The 19,377-nt window shown below is 38.5% G+C and overlaps 1 protein-coding gene across 1 annotated transcript in view; it reads right to left on the bottom strand.

Annotated features, from left to right (window-relative positions):
- Nucleotides 1–1,295: 1,295 nt before the first annotated feature.
- Nucleotides 1,296–19,377, bottom strand: part of LOC139720345 (NAD(P)H-hydrate epimerase-like) — a 169,802-nt gene continuing 151,720 nt past the window's right edge. Inside the window, exons 3-5 of the mRNA XM_071631708.1 lie at nt 18,912–19,128; nt 2,922–3,180; nt 1,296–1,905 (exon numbers count right to left, since the gene is read on the bottom strand). Coding sequence (XP_071487809.1) covers nt 1,703–1,905; nt 2,922–3,180; nt 18,912–19,128 — 679 coding nt within the window. The 3' untranslated portion in view covers nt 1,296–1,702. The remainder of the gene's footprint in view (nt 1,906–2,921; nt 3,181–18,911; nt 19,129–19,377) is intronic.

The raw sequence follows: 19,377 nt of genomic DNA, 5'->3' as shown, positions 1-19,377 counted from the left end.
GTTCAATGGCCATGTGGCTTCCTCGTAAATCATGCACTCAAACAGAGGCAAGCTTCTTTCTTTTTATTTTTCTAGTAAGTCTCCCAACAACACAACAGCATCCTTCACAAAACTCAGAACTGTAGCCCAAAAATTTGTCACAATAAGCGGTGCTATTTGTGACAAATCATCACAAAGCATATATTGTTGGGGAAATTTTTTATTAGGTTTTTGACAGATATCAGTTTGGTGGATGATAAGCTTTAAATTGATGTATAATATGTCCTACTTGATTAAAAGAATTAAAAAAATAGAATCAAAGATTAGAAAGCTGTAAAAGTTGTATTTAAAAAAGATTAGAAAGCTGTAAAAGTTGTATTGAAAAACTTGCCTACTTCATTAAAAGGGATTTTTTTTTTAATAGAACCAAACTTAGAAAGCTGTAAAAGTTGTATTTAAAAAGTTGCCTACTTCATCAAAAGGAAATATTTGTTTGAATGGAATCAAAGATTAGAAAGCTGTAAAAGTTGTATTGAAAAATTGCCTACTTCATTAAAAGGGAATATCTTTTAATAGAACCAAATATTAGAAAGCTGTAAAAGTTGCATTGAAAAAGTTGCCTACTTCATTAAAAGGGAATATTTTTTCAAATAGATCCAAAGATTAGAAAGCTGTAAAAGTTGTATTGAAAAATTTGCCTTTGTGCACATTTTTCTTCCTTTTATGATCTCTGACTTTAGTGTATACCAGTAATGGGGATGATGACACACCATAACAATCTACATGAAATGTTGATGCACTACAGCATACAATTTAGTTACTGTATTGAGACAAACAAGAATTTACAGTAAGTATTAAGAATGGTAGGACTAAGAAGAATTTCTTTTCTTTCTGCTATAGGATATCCCAAGTCAACACACAGCATATGAAATAAACCAATGATTTTTCATGACCAACCAAACATTTATGGACTTGTCTTACCAATGATACAAACCATGGATGGTGAAAAAAAAAATTATTGCAAGAAAATCAAGAAATGGACATTTTCTTGCAACTCTCATGCTTTCCCATTCATATGAGAACCAGGTCATGGTTATAATTATGTTGAAGTACTGTGGGGCATTGATCTCTTCTGTTAACAGGGATGCCTACTCATTTTCTTCATGCTCTCAAAATGACATTTGGAGCAGACTATTACAGCGCCATCTACTGGCCATTTTTTTCCCATTGGCTGCATGGCTCTACTCTCTGTTGCACTTTTTACACTAAACAAAGGCAAAGTACTACACGTACTGGGAACCTGTCATTAACTTGATCCGAAAGTGATAAGAAACAGAATCAAAAGAAGTCTTCTTTTCAACAGTGCACACATCTACATCACACACAGTGTAGAGCAAAAATTTCAGAGACACAGGGCAGCATTTCAGGACCGAGTCTCTCAAGGACATGAAAGTTGAGCATCTCAGTGCATGCACCAGAAAGGGGCATATCCCGCTGCTGTTTTAAATCTATTACTGGTGATGGTATTCAGAAAGGTATATGTATGTAATATTTCTACCTGCAATTTCCTGTCCAAAAGTGCAAAATTAAATGCTGATTTTTTATTTTGTATGTCTGCTATGTCGGTGTATGAAGAAAACTTGAGAGAATTCTCCATCAGGCTTTGAACTGCTTCCCTCTCCCGCCCCCTCAACGCCTAATCCTTGATGATCTTCTTTTTTTTTCACTTCAACTGCACGACACAGTCCGAGCCCGGATATTCCGGTAGTGACAGTTCGAGTCTGGTGATCATATCCGGCGGGATGAAGCGTCCGCCGAGAAAGTGGTATTTTCCCTGGAAGAATTTGGCGCACTTCTTGGGGGCCGTCAGCGAGATGAGAAACTCCGGCTTGATGCCATCTGGATTCCCATTTTCAACGTCCCAGCCTGACAAACACAACAAAAACAACAAAAGAAAGAAATGTTATGGGATGACAATTCACATTTACAATTAGACTTCAATCAATTCATCATGTCCTTGCACTTCTTGTTTTAAGGGTACTTTCTGTACTGTTTTCACAAAAGCCAATGTTCAGTTGATGGCATATTTAATTTCACAAAAATAATGCCACTTCATATCTAGACAACTCAAGGATAATATGGTTGTGGCCATGTATCGTCCATGCCTATTGCTTCACGTAAATCTTTTTTCAAATCAAATCCTACACTGAAAAGGTATTTCTGCCTACTCTAGATACTGGGACACCTGCAGCAGATTACTACAATCTGGATAAAGGTAAAGTTAAAAGAATTTCCACCAGGAAGACATCACATGCAGATTAGTGAAGATTATTGTTTTACGTGTATATGTGAGTGCCAGGCTCAAAACCTACAAAAAAAAAACCCACCCCAAAACACCTCACAGATAAGGATTCTCTGTGATGGATTAAAATAGTCATTTGGGTTGATTGAATCAAATTTTTAAAGTCAGTCTTACCGGGGACAGTAATCTCTTCTCTACCTACTGTCAAAACTTGCTGATGGAATCTCATTTTGTTCACACATTTTTCTACTGTCAAAACTTGGCAGCTTAAAAAACAAAATCAAAATCGAAATATTAGCAGTTTTTCTGGACCATATTTCATCGGAATCTAAATCTAATCTAATCTTTATATACTCATTTCTCCTTTTTCTATGAAACTGCACCTCCTAACTCTCTATATCATTCTAAAGCTGAGAGATTACTCTTTCAAAGTATGTAGAGAAGGGATAATTCATTTTGGCCTACGTTTTGTGAGTTTTGAGCTAGATGGTCACATACGTTCTAATCAGACAATAATGACTTACTGCCACTCTGAGAGTTTAGTTTTCACTCTTTTACAAAATAACACTGTTGCCATAGATGAATTACAAATGAGCATTTATGTTACTTTTAACCAATGTTAATCTATCAAGGCAGATACCTGATGGCACATCGATGCTGCACAGCGGAACGCTGATGCTCTTGAGGGTCTCGAGAACCTCTCCGAAGGGCGCCCTCACCTCCCCCTTGAAGCTAAAGCCGAAGAGGGCATCGACCACAAAGTTGTAGGAAGAGTTGATGAGGGAGGAGGAGGGGAGGTAGGAGAGAAAGGGGATGTCCAAGGTGGCGCACTGGGTGGTCAAGTTGTTGAAGAGCTTCTTGTCGGGGCGCTTCGGGTAGAAGATGGTGGGGAGGTAACCCTGCATTGGAGGTCAAGATGACACGGAAAAAAAAAAGAGAGAAAGACACACAGTATTACAACAGGTGAGAGAAAAAGAGACAGTAGGCCTTAAATGTACTCATGTTGAGTTAACTGAGCTGTTTGGGGGTTTTCTGTTGTTGTTTTTTTCTTTTCTGGTAGTTACCATCTTTCTATCTATTCTATGAAGGTGTGAAAGCATCGAACAAAATTTACATACCACTAGTATTTTTAACAGTTATAGGGAACCCACTTTTTATTAAATCTTAATATGTGACCCGCTACAACAAAATGGTCCTAAAGTCGCGCACGGTCAAAGCCGTGAAAATCGTGTTTGAAGTCAGAGCATCAAAATTGGTCAAAACTTACGATTTTCTGAATTGACATATTATTAGAGTCTGACATGTCTTCTATCGTCTGTCGAAATTTTGAAGCAAAATGATGAAAGGAAAGACCAAAAAAAAGCGTTTTTCTGGCCCATGTTTTTTGGCGTTTCAACGAAGCAGAAACAGGTTCGAACATTTGGATTGAGCGCCACAGATAGGCTCCGCCCCTAACAACGACCAGAGTGATCTCATTGGTCAGTTTGCTGCTTGCCGCTAACCGAAGCGTGAAGCTCGCACACTGCCTAGTCGACTGGTGCGTGCTGGCAGGGTGCGCTATGCCCAGCCGCTTCTCCTGGCATCCTGGTCACTGATTGGTCGGTGAGGAGACCGCCGACGTTGTGTTTAAATGAGCATTTCGGGGGTTGCTAGGGCTTACCTTCTATTGTCCAGAGGTGAATAATGACTTGCGTGTCCATTGATCGTGATTGCGTCGCAAGGAGATCTTTTAGGGCGCTTTTCTCGAAACAGTGATTTCCCAGACGTCTCGACATGCTCTCTTTTAAACATCGATATCTCCACAGCCGATTATTTTTATAAGATGTGTTATACATCAATTTAAAGCAGAAAGATTAGGGAATTGTGACATGCAATTTTCAAACAATCGGCCTCACCCGACTTTAGGACCATTTTGTTGTAGCGGGTAACATATTGCTTATTTTGATTCAATGTTGAAGAGTTGTTCATAAAACTTTAAGTTTAGAATCCCCTTTCTCAGAATTTGACTGTAACTCCAAAACCTCATCTTGCAACTTTTTGTTTGTTCTGTAATGCAAGGGCACAAATCACCAACTTGCAATTTTCTTATAGGTTTAATTTTCATTTTCGCTAATAATTAGCTCTCAAGCCAATCCATTTTTATGTTGTTGCTGTTCATCTGGTCATAGTTCAAATCCCATGGCCAGCATATAAGGAAATAAATGTACAGCATACACTTCTTGTACAACCACTTGGCAGTGTAGCAATTAAAACATGAAAAAAAAAAACCTGCTGACCACTCGCCGCGATGACTACCACTTTTTCATTTTTCTTCCATTCCTTCATCATTTTGCACTATCATATATTAATTACAATGTGATTTTCACACAGCTAGAGGTTACCGATAGGATATTTTTTTGGCCTGGTTTCCTTTATTTCTCCGACAAATTTGCTATCCGCCAATCAGATGCAAGGATTTCAGTAGCTTTTAACAGTTGTCAGTGTAAATCACCGACAAAAAGTTTCATGAAACGGTCCCCAGGTTTGACCTCTCTTATTAGTTTACCTCACAACTGTTTTCATGAGGACTAAAAAGAAAAAAAAAACGACTTTAAGAAGAGTCTCTTAACACATATTATGGGAAGCATTCAACTGTACAGATTGCCTTGAAAGCTGCAGGTTTAAAGCTTGGCACAGCAGGAATTAAACGCTAGTCCACTTCATATTCAATGTAACTTCAATTCAAGACTTTAAAAAATCCACATTTTCCTGAAACAGTGGTGATGATATATCATTAAAATGTTCTACAGATAAATGATGCTATATGAATGTTGTTCATCATCATCATAATCATCACCATCATCATCATCCTCATCATTGTCATCAGCTTCATCATCGTCATCATCATCATCGTCCTCATCATTGTCATCAGCTTAATCATCGTCATCATCATCATCATCGTCGTCATCATCATTGTCATCATCATCGTCATCATCGTCATCATCATCATCATCACCGTCCTCATCATTGTCATCAGCTTCATCATCATCATCGTCACCATCGTCATCATCATCATCATCATCATTATCTCATATCAAATCTGTCAGTGACCTCAATGCAAATCTTTGTCGAATCCACTTCCTGTTTTGGCATACAATCAGAAAGATGAATATTCACCCACTGCACCTAACTTGCAGTGATAACTTGACAATGATGCCTTTCCGAGGGATATGGGGGTGGCAGTTTTTTTTGTTTTGTTTATCAGAATTTTTCATCTGACAAGATGGCTAGATAGCCCATATTCAACTACACTAGCTGGTTTTCTACGGGGTCCAGTTGTGAGTCCTTGGGGTGGACAATTTCATCGGGTTGTGCACCCTGCAGTGCAGTTGCAGTTGCTATGTCACCAACCATAAACACTTTCTTTTAAAACAAATATTTCGCCACCGAGTACAACCAAAAGAAAAATGCACTCATGGTTGTGACTACAATCACTTCGTGTGAGAACACATCAAACTTTATCACTCAAAAACTTTGTTGTTATGCGTCTGATTTTGATCAATTAGTAGACAAATGAGCAAAGAAAATGGGATTCCATCGGGATTTGAGCTCTACCGACTGAGCTAAAGAAAGCCCTAGTTCAGAGTTCGTCCCAGAAACCCTAAATTCTTGATGCTCAGATTGTCAGAAGCTACAGTACTTAGTGTGTTTGTGTGTGACACACACGCACACACTTAAACCTGGCATAAACCCAAAGGATAATTCAATTTGAGGATAAATGCGAGGGGTCATCACAGTGATGCAGCTTTTTGAGTATGCAACAAATGCAAACAGAAGAAAACTGACCAGAAATGAATAGAATTTATCAGTGGAAAAATGAGCAAAGAAAATGGGATTCCATCGGGATTCGAACCCGAGACCTCCGGATTGCTAGCCCGGTGCTCTATCGACTGAGCTATAGAAGGCCCTAGTTCAGTGTTAGTCCCATAAACCCTAGATTCTCAATGCTTGGATGGTCAGAAGCTACAGCAGTGTTGTTATTGTTGTTGTTGTTTTTTTTATCAAAACATTATTAAACTATTCTATCTGTCGGAGTTTACTCTTTTCCTCCAGTTCAGCTGGGACTCAGAGAGTGGACCTGCACTTAAAGTGATGCTTAATGGTCCTTGAGTCATCCCTTCATGCGAACTCGTGGGGATAACAAATAATCGATGATCGATGCAATGAACTGGGAAGTACTTGTGCAGAAAACAGGAAGAAAACAGAATAAAAAACAAGAAGAAACACACAAGTTACAATAAAGAATAAGACAGAAAAAAAAAAAAGGTTTTACATACGATCGAGCATTCACGTGTAAGCAGCAGTGTTAAAAGGTAAAATGGCCTAAGCAGAACAGAAAGAGTGGCAAAAGGTAAAAATAAAAAACAAAAACAAAACAGAGAAACAGGCAAACAAAGAATAAAAGAAAAAGAAATCCATTCTCTTTGAAATAAAATAAAATGCTCTCTCAGTGCATAGTTGCCAATTTCCAACAAGTGTCATGTCAAACAACTACAAGCAGCAAACTATTGCTCAAAGTCTAAAATTTGCAAATTCTTATGTACGATATTTCATGTAATCTTCTGCTCCGAGCACATTTTTTTTTTCATCTTCTTTCTTTAGGGATAGGATTGGTAATATGTAATTTCATGTGGTTGACTGAGTGTGATCCCATTCAATATTTTGATCCCTGATTGCCTTGAGGCAAAACAACAGAAATGTACATGATTTGTGATGCATATCTGCATATAAGTCTACTTTGCATGGTCTCCTAATTATCAATTCAAAGGGGCATTCCAGACAATTTTCATAATTTCACATCATGTAGTACATAAATCAACAGCTCCATGTATAGATTTGTGGAATTTATTGTGGTTCTTGAGCAGAGAAACAATGCTTTGAAAAACCTTAAACAAATTACACTGAACAAGGATGATGACATAGGAGGCTAAACATATTTCAGAAATGTAGCAGTGTAATTCCATTGCAATACCGCTTGCTTGCGAGTTCACCTGTGTATAATCTATGCATGCCTTCTTCTTTTTTTCTGCTTCCTTGAGCCCCAACTCATGCATTCTTATGGTGACTCTGCCATGTCATCATCCTTGTTCATTGCAATTTGTTATAAATTTCGAAAATATTCTTATTCTTCATCCTAATTATCATAAATTCTAAAACTCTGTCCTCAGTATAACTAATTTATAGTTGTTCAAATGTAAAAATCTGAAAAATCATCTGGAGGTCTAACAAGCCAGCAGTGAAACACTCAATGGCAGGTCAAGGTGACAATCATAATAAGAAGAATGTATCTAGAAACTATCATTAGATAAAAACAGCAAACACTTTAAAAAAAAAGCCCCAAGCACTCCAATCATTTCCTTCAAGATTCTGAAATCTTTGTAGACTCTGTAACTTTCATAGACTTCATATATACAGTCCAGTATAAGCTCATTCCATCCTGATTTTCATTTGCTACTTGTATGTATGAAAACAGAAAAAAATAGAGAAGTAGATCAATGAATCAAAATCTGAGGGACAAAAAAATCAGACATACAGAAAGAGTTACGGACTGTAAAAGTTTAGAGGGCAAGGCAAACAGGCAACTCTGTGTGATGGATGCATGTGTTGAGCAGTTCTCCCTTTGGCTTCAGTGTAAACAAAAATTTACCAATTTCAATTCCTCTCAAATATTTAGCCATAAACAGAACCTATCTACTGAGGAAGACATGCAGAAACATATTACTCTTTAATATGTACCAAAATCAAAAAGGTTTGAATAACAGTTGGTGAATTTTGTGTACAAACTAAATGGAGAGTTGCCCAACATCTACATCACACAGAGGTGCCAATTTGTCTTCCTCTCTAGACATTTTCAATTCATAACTTTTTTGTGTGTGTCTGTGCATTTGATTTTTTCCCCCAAATTTTCACTGCTCTAGTTCTCTGATTTTTTCTGTTTTTATAAAAAAAGCATAATATTAGGATGGAATTTCCCTTCAGTGTACAGCTCTCAGCACTGTTCTCACAGAGAGTAAAAGAGGTGGTACAGTTTCAGTTGAGATGGGATTTGAGATTTCCAACGTTTTCTGATGGTGATTTTTTTTCTTTTTTTTTCATAGAGAGATGAGAGATTGACAAACCTCTTATGAAATATGAATAAAAGCACTCAATTCTAAGAGGAATTCAAAGTTTATTTGATGAAAACTGGTTTTGAAACGGCCAAGATATCCCCTTCTCCCCCCCCCCAAAAAAAAAAAACAAAAACCAAACAAACAACAAATTGACCCCAATAAAAGGTGGGGCCCACCATTTATTAGGATCGCTTTGTTTTGCTTTTTTTTTTTGGGATATCTCAGCTATTTCAAAACCAATTTTCATTAAATAATTTATGGATTCATCTTAGAATTGTACGCTTTTTAACATTTCATAAAGTGGTTTCTTAAAGTATCTTGCAAAGAGTTTGAAGCTGAATTCTCACCTCAACCAATACTATAGGCCTACCATCCCTTTAAGTATCCAATAGCATCAAGCGTGCATGATTACAAAAGGCACTCAATCATGTCTTTCATTTACGGCACTTTGCTCAAGTAAATCGTGGTGTAGAACAATATCAGGCATCCTTCACATGGCCCTCGGATTGTTAGATGGCCATTACAGAATGATGCCAACATTTATTTGACCTACGATATTTTTCATTAATATTGAGAGAGTTAATGAGATTATGATCACATTCATCATCATGCTTTAAAACACTGACATGCACGTATAACAGAAGTAAGATAGAAAAATTCAGTATATGCATGGTACAAGAAGGGACAGAAAATCATACTTGCTTTGCCTTGAAATGCACTGTGTGTTTATAAATAAATATGTACAACTAGTATCATGTGCAAAGTCTTGTAATCCGCTTGGTAAGCTGCACAGTATCTTTCATCAAACAATGTAATAATATGGTGATGCTCGCTCAGTACATACATGTACAACAAGCAGCTGTTTCCTGGAAAATGAGCCTCTTATAGTGCATAAATCCTACATTAACCTTATCCTGCCCTCCTCCCTCTCTCCCCCTCCCCCTCCCCTTAAGCTCCCCCCTCCCCTCCCCCACTACTAGTATCTGTCTCTCACTGTCATATACCAGGGGCTTGCATCTAGGACAGCTAGTGCCTGGGACGTGTTTAACCTTTGACATGCAGCTCTTCTCCAGGGCAGCGTTCATTAAAGATGTCATCAAAAGCATATACGGAAGCTCTGAATATCGCTGAGTAAAGGAGCCTAGCCTGGAAGTCGCATAGAATCAGATGATGTGCCCGGCAAAATTACCTCTGGGCCCACCAACCCCCTCTTGAGCTGGGAAAGCTGATTTGCTACATCAACATTTTGACAGCAATACAATAACCCCTTTCGTCTGGGAGGTGGTAATGCCATGGATGATATGTGTGGGATATGATCATTTCTAGTTTTCAAGGGGGTTAACTTTGTCGAGAAGAAGACATTTCAGATATGTGTACATTTGACACACAGTTACCAAGCACATGCCTCACAAAAATATACATTAATGAGATTCCTACATATGAAGGAGATGTCGCGGCAGTCATTATATTGCATCGTGGCTAATCTCAGGAATTAATAATGTATACGCTATTCATCTAGCGAGTCAAATTTTTTGCGAATCGGGACTTCCCAACAATTTCTTGAGTGGTTAAATTTGCGATCGTGGAGTACAGTAATGAATGTAGACGCGTATGCATGCACGTTGCATTCATGTCAAAGACTGTTACCGTATCATATTACCATACCGGTAATAATTTTGTGAGTTGTTGAAACCGCGAATAGCATTCGACTCACAAAATGTGCGAAAATAAAAAGCTTGTGACATATATGGTGTATACAATTACAGTATTCATCTGGCCTTGCTCCTGGGGCAAAAGTGACTTTCTTCACACACATACATACACACACACACACACACACACACACACATCCATGTATAGCTGTTTTGCAAGGACCAGTTAATGGGCAAGATTTCCAATTACTAGGTGAGAGGATGGCCTCCTCAAAAGGTGATGCCAGATTCAAAATAGCAGTTAATCAGTGGGACCTGATGAGATTTCTTGTAGAAGGACATATAACAAAAAAACTACCATGTTGTCTGCAGTGCTGGCACATACCATCTCAAACATTTCTGCCCAACACTGTATCTAAATAGCACATATTCTTTATTGCCTGGACACTTTTCCTTTCCATTTTGTATACCTTCAGAAATCTGAATTTAGTGGTGCTTCATTGTAACAAAATGTTTCCTGTCCCAGTAGATGGGTGGGGTGAGTGGTGGGTCTGAGGATGGGGCTGGGGTGTTTCTCTTTTGCATATACAGGTACAGGTTTTTTTTTTTCCAATTACCGATAATGTGCCATATCTGACAGCTCAATGACAGAAATAAACTAGAAAAGCACTCTGAGAGCGCAGACCTCCGCCAAGCAGTTACTTTCCACCGATGATCTTGTTCTTCCCAAAGAGATTTTTCTCCTCTCCACCACTGGGGAAAAGCTCTTTGGGCTCTTCCATAGAGATCAGTGATTTCCACCCATAGGTATACATGCTGAAAAATCACCCAATTTCCCAGTATAGAAGCCTTTGCTACGTTATAAACCTTCAGGTGTGCGGCGCATGCCTCGTCCTAGCAGAAACTAGAGCTAGCAGAAACTAGAGCATGCACTTTAGTGCGCGTTTGAAAACCTCAAAAATGTGCAGCTTGAACTCCTTAGTTCATTGACCCTAACTGTCAAAATATCAAAAATCCTTCATAAAATCCCCCGGAATTTTCGGATCATTACCAAAATTTAATTATTTGTTACTCGTGTCATTTTCAACCCTCCTGTAAGTTTCATCAAAATCTGTCGACTACTTCTTGAGTTATCTTGCACAAGGACAAACAAACTAACAAACAAATAATCCAACGGTAATGAAAACATAACTTCTTCCCTTGGCGGAGGTAACTATGTGAGTATGAGAGACCAATTGACATAGAGAATACAATGTATGTACAATATTCACGTAAAAGATAAAACAACTCGACACAAGGATTCATTTATTTGAGTAAATATGCATGTGTATGTGTGGGTGTGTGTGTGCACGCGTGTGTGTATATGTAAGTTGTGTGTGTGTGTGTGTGTGTGTGCAGTGCACTTACCCATGGTGGAAAATGAGGACATACACACAAACTTTACATTTAAACCGAGGACACCCAGCGAACCGAGGACGTCCTCGGTTCGCAGACCAGTCCAGACGGTCTGCTTTTGCATTTAGGGGTACATGTTTGTAGGTCCTCGATTAACATTACTGTAATAAGTCCTCAGTTGTATGGTAATATATGAATGAGTCCTTGGTTGACCAGATTCCTACTTATACACACAGGTCCTCGGTTATGTGGTAAAATTCTTGTGGGTAAAACATGTCCTCTATTTCCACCATAGACACGTATGTGTGTGTGTGTGTGTGTGTGTGTGTGTGTGTACCGCAAACTGATGGACAGAGTCAGTGACAGGGAGTAAAAGAGCAGATAATTACATATATATGCAATGAAGCCATTCCACCATTAGACAACATTGATAATGAGAGACGCCATTGATATGACAACCTCAGTTACTGTGACAACAGCACAATGTCAGGGGGATCATCTTCAGCCGCATGATATTTCGGTAAGAATTGGCCGATGCCAGCTCACGTTGCAAGCTCCATTACTCACATTGCTTTAGTTGCCTCACGAAATGAACTGACCAATCCATCTGGATTTATCCCGTGTTCTCCGAGCATCCCGCATTTGATATTGGTTCCACCCTACTTCTGCGTCGACCCTTTAAACTTGACCCTGCCGAATGAGCGGCACACATTTGTATTCACCTCGCATTTGTACACGGCTCATTAATTCCTGGCATACTAGAGCTCAATCTAAATTACTCCAAGAGGAATAAGATTAGTCAGAAAAGCAGAGTTACTCTATCAAACATTGATGATTTGTGGCATGATGGGGAAACAGTGAATTGTAAAAAGCAAAGCAAAGCACAACAAAACAAAACAAAATGAATAGATTAGTTAGATTCAAAGCTCACCAAAGTCTTGCTGTATGTATAAACTAGCTTTACTCTGTTCCTGAAAGATAGTTTGCAAATGCCACATGAAGGAATATACTAGGGAACTTACTGATTGTAGTCATACAGCTCTATTATGTCCATTTACCAATAGATCAATCAACTATTATGCGCTTCTCGTATACTTTCTAAATGTCTGCCAATGCTACAAAGCTTTAATGCTTCAATTACTTTGTACAACACAAATGAATTTGGAGCTTTTATGACTGCAAATTTCTGATAGCTGAAACTAACAGAATAAATGACACAAATATACACTACAGAAAGTTTTCGAGGATGTTTGGTTTGGTACCCAAAGACAATTTGATTTTACATCTCTGTGCTGACTAGTGGTATACGCAGAATGTGCATATGATTTGGCAAGCTACAACCCCGTGTGACATTATACCCCAAATTATGTTGCTGTATAGCTCCATCTAGATGTTCTCAAATGTACAGTTCCACACTGCTATTGTAAGACTGTTATTCAGTCATTTACTTTGCTGTACATTGTAAAACGAGGAATGTTTGCATGCATTGCTAGATGCAATTCATATAACTATGCCAAAACTTTGTTTGATTTGGTTATTCTGTATTGAAAAATTAAATCAAGAAATAAAACCAAACTGAATTGAACTGAACTTCTTTCTTTAAATCAATTGTAGCATGCAAATACCATGATGCCATCTTAAAGACAGATAATAGAATAAAAGAATATTCTTCATGTTATAATTAAAGATATCCCATATTTTCTGAGTATCTTCTTGGTTCTTATGGCTTTAATTGTAAATATCTTAGCTCATAAAAATGGAGGTATCTTGCTCTGCACCCAAACTCTTCATTTGTTGAGGAGAGAGAGAGAGAAGATGGAGGGGGGGGGGGGAACTGGAGATATGTGATGCAGGACCATCAACAATTTTTTTGAAATTTGATTTAAAAGCTGACAGAATTTTGATAAAGAAGTATATGTTTCTGGGAATTTCGTCCCTATCTTGTACTACATAATATCTGCATGACCATTCTCACATTACGACTGAGAGTGAGAGATGGTAACATATATGAAGTGTATATCAAGAGAAATGAGTTCTGCAGTACATTGGTGACAGGTTTTATGAGAAGTAGGAGGAGGGAGGGTGGGGGGGGGGGAGAGACAGCAGTGAGGAAGAAGTGTCAGAGAGAGGCATAATGCAGAGTCGGTGACATGTGTTAGCTGCTAGAATGACAAAATTAGATTATATGGTAAGCTCCTTTGGCAAATCTTCTTATTTGAATTTTTCTGCAAGAAAAAGAGAAAGAGGGGGAACAAGAGAGATATATAGAGACATAAAAATGAAGAGAGAGTGAGGGAGGGAGGGAGAGAGTGAACAAAAAGGTGTGAGGCAGCATGAATGACAGGTTTTGCCCAAGAAAAGAATGCTACAATTAGATTACTGGCATAGCCAAGTCTCTTTGGCATAGTCCATTCTCCTGAAATGTCTGCAATTAGGTGCATTTTTCACGGCCGACTTGACTGTACGCCCTCCCATTCCCTTTTAAAAGAAGCTTTAGCTTCAGAAAGAGTGATACCTGATGTTGTCCTCCTGTGCTTACAAAGAGAATGTGCCTCAAAATTGACACATGTTACTCAATCTATTGGAAACTACTATTAAATTGTTATATTTGTTGGTGTATCACTATGTGAAGCTACAAATTGACATCTGACTCTGCCTCACGCCACAGAGCTCATCTTCAGCTTGCACGGAAATGTGTTCATGTGCTTAACAGAGGGAAAAGTTTGTCCTAATGTGACTATAGGGAACACATTTCATACATTCATGCAAAGTTGAATATATCACAAGAACAAAGTGTCTATAAAGCCCAACCCCAATGAGCAAACAAACTTTTGTATTAAATGTAGTTATATCCCTCACAAATTATTTCTAGTCCTGTAACTGGTCGAGAGCACTGAAAATGACAAAACATATTTCTACCATGAAAATCCTTGTCCCATCAGCATCTTACTATTCTCCCTAGGGAAATAGTAAAAAAAAACTATATCATGCTACCATGGAGATACAAATGTACTTCCTCTGCGCATGTGCACCACTCTTGTCAGAAGCACTTTACCTGCATGCGACATCACATCACAGTACGGTTTTCCATCAAACGCACGATGTCTACACTTCGCTTTGTAATTATGTGTGTGAAAAAACAGATGACTTTAGACCAGTAAACCACCCACTTTACTTTGCTGTTACTCTTAAATTCACTGGGAGGAATAAAAGCAAATATACAAGGCTTTTTTTCAAGGTTCTGGTTAAACCATGTGTCGTCGGTGACTGCAGTACCAAGCACTATTTCCTTTGGGTCTGTGCCCCTCAGAAAGTAGTACTTCTGAAGTCACCTCATGCACATAGTTTCACCCAGAACCTCTCAGGCCAGGTACATTTGTATACTAGCCCATCATCACTTTTTGTATCCATCAATGAAGGCAGCACTCAACACAGTTGAGATTCACTTGAGTGATGGTAAGATAAAGCTCATTCGAGGCATCCAATGAGGCTGTGATCAAGATATTCCTGGATAGTCAACATATTATCTAAACAATGACTCATGATTAGCATGCGTCATTCAAAACTTCTGAATTGTAGCTTAACCCGTTGAGGATGGGCAGATTTTGCTACAACATGCATTTCCCATAGACACTTGCCCAAGTGTACTCGGGACTCGTCCTCAACGGGTTAAATGGTACTCTCCTTTTTAGTTTTGTTCTTCATTTCCAGCAGGTTTGTGGACATTTTGTTCCGCATGCCTTTGAATGTTCCCCAGATTTAATGGTGTTATATTTTTATATAGTAAATGGCATTCCCCCTCCTCCTCCTCCTCCTCATCATCATCATCAGCTGCCTTAAATCTACTTATGTCAGTGGCCTATTGAGCTTAAAACGTATCACACAGTAAGAGTGCATCAATTCAAAATCCCAAATACCCATGTTATCAGTACATCAGTACATAGGTAACAAAAAATTTGCACAGTGTGTTATTGTACAGCGAACGAGGAGTCTTTCTATTTCTCTCTGTCTCCTGTTCTTTCTCACCATCTTTCATTATCGCTGTCCCCTTCTTCTTTATTTTTCTTTCTTAGCATCACCTGTGTACATGTCCGTGTATGTTTTGTTATGTAACTGTTTTTGTTGTGTAAAACTAGTTTGTCTTGTTGTAGTTAAGTGAACCGACAGTTGGTTGAAACTGTTTATTCATTTATCTGTGTATGAGGCCCCAATATCAAGCTCGGCTTACTGGGGATCCTCCTGTATGGTACCTTGACTTTTTGTTTATTATCATTATGTCTTTGTTCTTTGTCACTAAGATTTGATTACCTGTCATGTGCAAAATCAGCCATGAATTATTATGAATCATATGTTTATTTCTGAAAGTGATCAGAGTTGATTATATTGTGCCATACAGAAACAATAAAATGAAAAATGAAAAATGAAAACATTCCATTAATTTCCTTCATGAGCAGCGTCTGTGATAATCATCTACGAAATTCTAATGAATTCGATGACCGGTTTGAAATGAAACATTTTAGCACATCTGAGTTAATAGGAGATTCCATCCTATGCTATATGTACAGTCATTATGCCAGTGACCTTCCTTGACCTTGCAAGGTGGCAGCAGAGTGTTGTGTGTACGTGAACACCGGGGTCGATGACCATGGTGTGGCGCTCTGGGATATGGTACATCAGTGGTGGACCATTTCTCATCTTAGCAGTGTCACTTAGCTGTGGCTCCAGTGGAGGAGGACAAAAATCAATAAGAACTTGCCATCCATTTTCTTAAGTGGATGAGAGAGCGTACAAATCCCTTATCTCGACTGGGTTAGAATGAGAGTATTTCCATACAGTATGATCTGTTGTGCATTTGTTGTTACTCCCCCCCCCCCCCCCTCCCCAACTTGACAAGGACCATGCAGAGGGTGCATGCTAGAGATGTAGCTGTCCATTTTCTTTACTCACCAAAAACCTAACTCTTTATGTGCCACATTCGCATGCCCGACTCAGTCGACAGTAAAGCCAAGTTCGCATATTATTCCGCTCAAATGCACAAACCCATCCAAACTGACTGATAAATTGCCAAACACTACAGTACAATGAAAGAGTTTCTCAGTATTCCGTTACTGTCACACATATATGTGTAGCTTGTGTTTTATGTGGTGATTGACTATCAAGCATTGTTCCCTACAGGGTTTGTGAGTAAATTCTAAGTTTATGTCACTGTTTTGGGTACAAAAGTCATGCCTCTTCAATGATGTAGCTACTGATCATTTGAAACAAAACAATCATCAATTTGTCATACAATTTACATCAAAGCAAAGCCTGGCATTTTCTCTACAACTTTGCTCACTACATTAACCAGGGTAGCAGGAATCTACTAAAGTTACATAGATTTGAAAAACAGAATGTTCTCCCAAAGCATGACAATGTTTATTTCAAAATAATGTGGCACACAGAGGGTTTCCACCATGGCACATAAAGAGTTAAATGGAAGTTTTGTGGTCTCTTGGATCAGGGCACTGTGCTTTTGAATAGAAGAGCCTATAGGACTGAAGCCCTGTCATGGCAGGTTTTTATTGTCCGTGAACAAGGCACGGCACCTATAAAACTTCTCTTTACCAGAGAGTATAATGTGAGTGCCTGGTAGGCAGTTGGATACAAAAATGGTTATGTATTTCGCATGAGTGTACCAGAAGATGCCAGACTGGCTATAGTGTGCTCTATCTGCTGGGGAGGGAAAGGAGGGGGGGGGGGGGGGGGAGAGAGAAAAGAATGAGTGTACTGAATGTGCTGGTGGAATATTACAAGCAACAGCAGTAACGATATATTTCACAGAGTGCTCTGAGCATCAAAAATCTGGAGCAAAAATGCTGTATCCAAAACATCTTCTGTAGCTCCTCCTGCTATGGATACATGCAGTTGGGATGATGGTGAGATAAGATTTGAGATTGCTGGCAGATCATTTAGGCACATTCACATTTATAGTTAGATGATGTGGTATTTCACATGGTCATTCCTAATGTTAGTCCAAATACATTTGCACACCATAAAATACACTGTGGAATACACTGCAAAATACTGTGGCATTTAGGGTGGTATTTCAAGCTGTGTATGATTCACGCATAAGTGCAAGATCTGAGCGTGAATCTGGGCACAAAATGCCACAAATCGTATGACGGCGTATTTCTTGTGTGACCTGACACACTTTTCTTGCCTTATCCCTGCAGGAGATATTCACATGTGCGGTGCTTACCTCAGAGAGGTATACTATCAGGTAAAGAAATACTATGGTATTTTGTGAATGAGAATGGTAACAAATGAATCATCGTGGTATCTTCCACCGTAGTAATCCGCCAATGAAAATAGTGCCAACAAATTACCATGATATTTTGATAATACCACAGTAATCTAAATGCCAATGCACCTACTCACATCGTATCACATCATGCTGTATTTGTATCGGTTCATGATATAGTATGGCAAGCTCTGTCGTCCACATAGTTACAATATGCAATGAATCAATATTAGCTTAATGCAAGCAATATATAGGCAGTCTAGCCTTCATCTTTTATGAAAGCAAACAAAGCATAAAACAAATATACCAAATTCTTAAACAACATTTGGAATATTAGTCTTAAAGTAAACACATACTGACCAACAGTAACACAGAATTACAAAGTACATAAGATTTTTTTTTAACATAATGCTTTTATGAGGTACAATTTGTAAGCCTACTGATGCTCCATGATTATTAAAATGTTATTCAGAGTTAGAGAAACACACTTGGGATACCACAGTACCTTTTTCAAGGAGGTGAAAATTACTCCTGGAAGAAAATGGCCACTACAGATATATCCAGGAAGTGAAATATGATATAACTTTTAAACGGATTGTCTGATTTTCCTCAGACTTTCTCTGATGTGCTCCACTATTGCTGCACAAACACTCAATCCACACATACATTTTCAATTCAATTCAATGGTTTATTTATATCCATCAAAAAAGAAAATACATTATACAAAGTGGTACATGTGTCAATTTGACTTTCATCCATGTACCAACGGTACTATAACAAAAGAGGAACAATGCAAAGTTTGTCATGCGGTAACAAAAAAAAAATCATAAAAGTAATCATAATGATGGAAAAGAGAGTTCCATTATTAAAGAGCTAAGCTTGTAGGATGTGGAACACTGAAAAGAAAACAACAGCAACACCAATAAGATGTATTTATGTTAAAATTCATCTATGTACCATTGTAGATTTGGTCATTGATATACATGTATATGATGCTGATAATACAAGCATACTATCAACAATACTTGTTTTAGAATGCAAATAGAATATATTGTAGAACAGCGATATTATATTTGGGTGAATTTGTCCCTTCAGGGCTTTCAGGTGCTAACACGTCATGCAGGACACAATACTGCCGACATTTAAATACTTACAAAATATTTGAGGTGCCTGGCACACACGAGCCCATCCCCGCCGTTGTTACCCGGACCGCAGCAGACGAGGACCGTTGGCTCCCCACCCATGCTGCCCAGGGGGTAGGCCTTGGTCAGGGCAGTGGCACAGCTGAGACCCGCTAACTCCATCAGCTGGTCCACACTGAAACCATAGTCATCAAACAGTTCCTTGTCGATGTTGACGGCCTCTTCTTGACTGCAAGAACATGAAGAGAAACAAAAAATGACAGCATTATTCTCAATATAATCATATTTTTTTACAAACATGTAAATGCACTGTACTTCTTCTTTTTATTTGTAAAGAAAGATCATGATACTAGAATCCTCATATATTCCAACATTAACCTGTTGAGGATGACTTGATTTGCTAAAACCTGCCCGAGTATACTCGGGACTATTCTTAATGGGTTAAGATAGGTGCTATACAATCTGAATTGGATTTTGT

This window comes from Diadema antillarum, unplaced genomic scaffold (genome assembly GCF_040938485.1).
Source record: "Diadema antillarum isolate AM-2024a unplaced genomic scaffold, OU_Dant_1.0 scf00000127, whole genome shotgun sequence".
Taxonomy (NCBI): domain Eukaryota; kingdom Metazoa; phylum Echinodermata; class Echinoidea; order Diadematoida; family Diadematidae; genus Diadema; species Diadema antillarum.
This window is presented reverse-complemented; position numbering and strand designations above follow the sequence as displayed.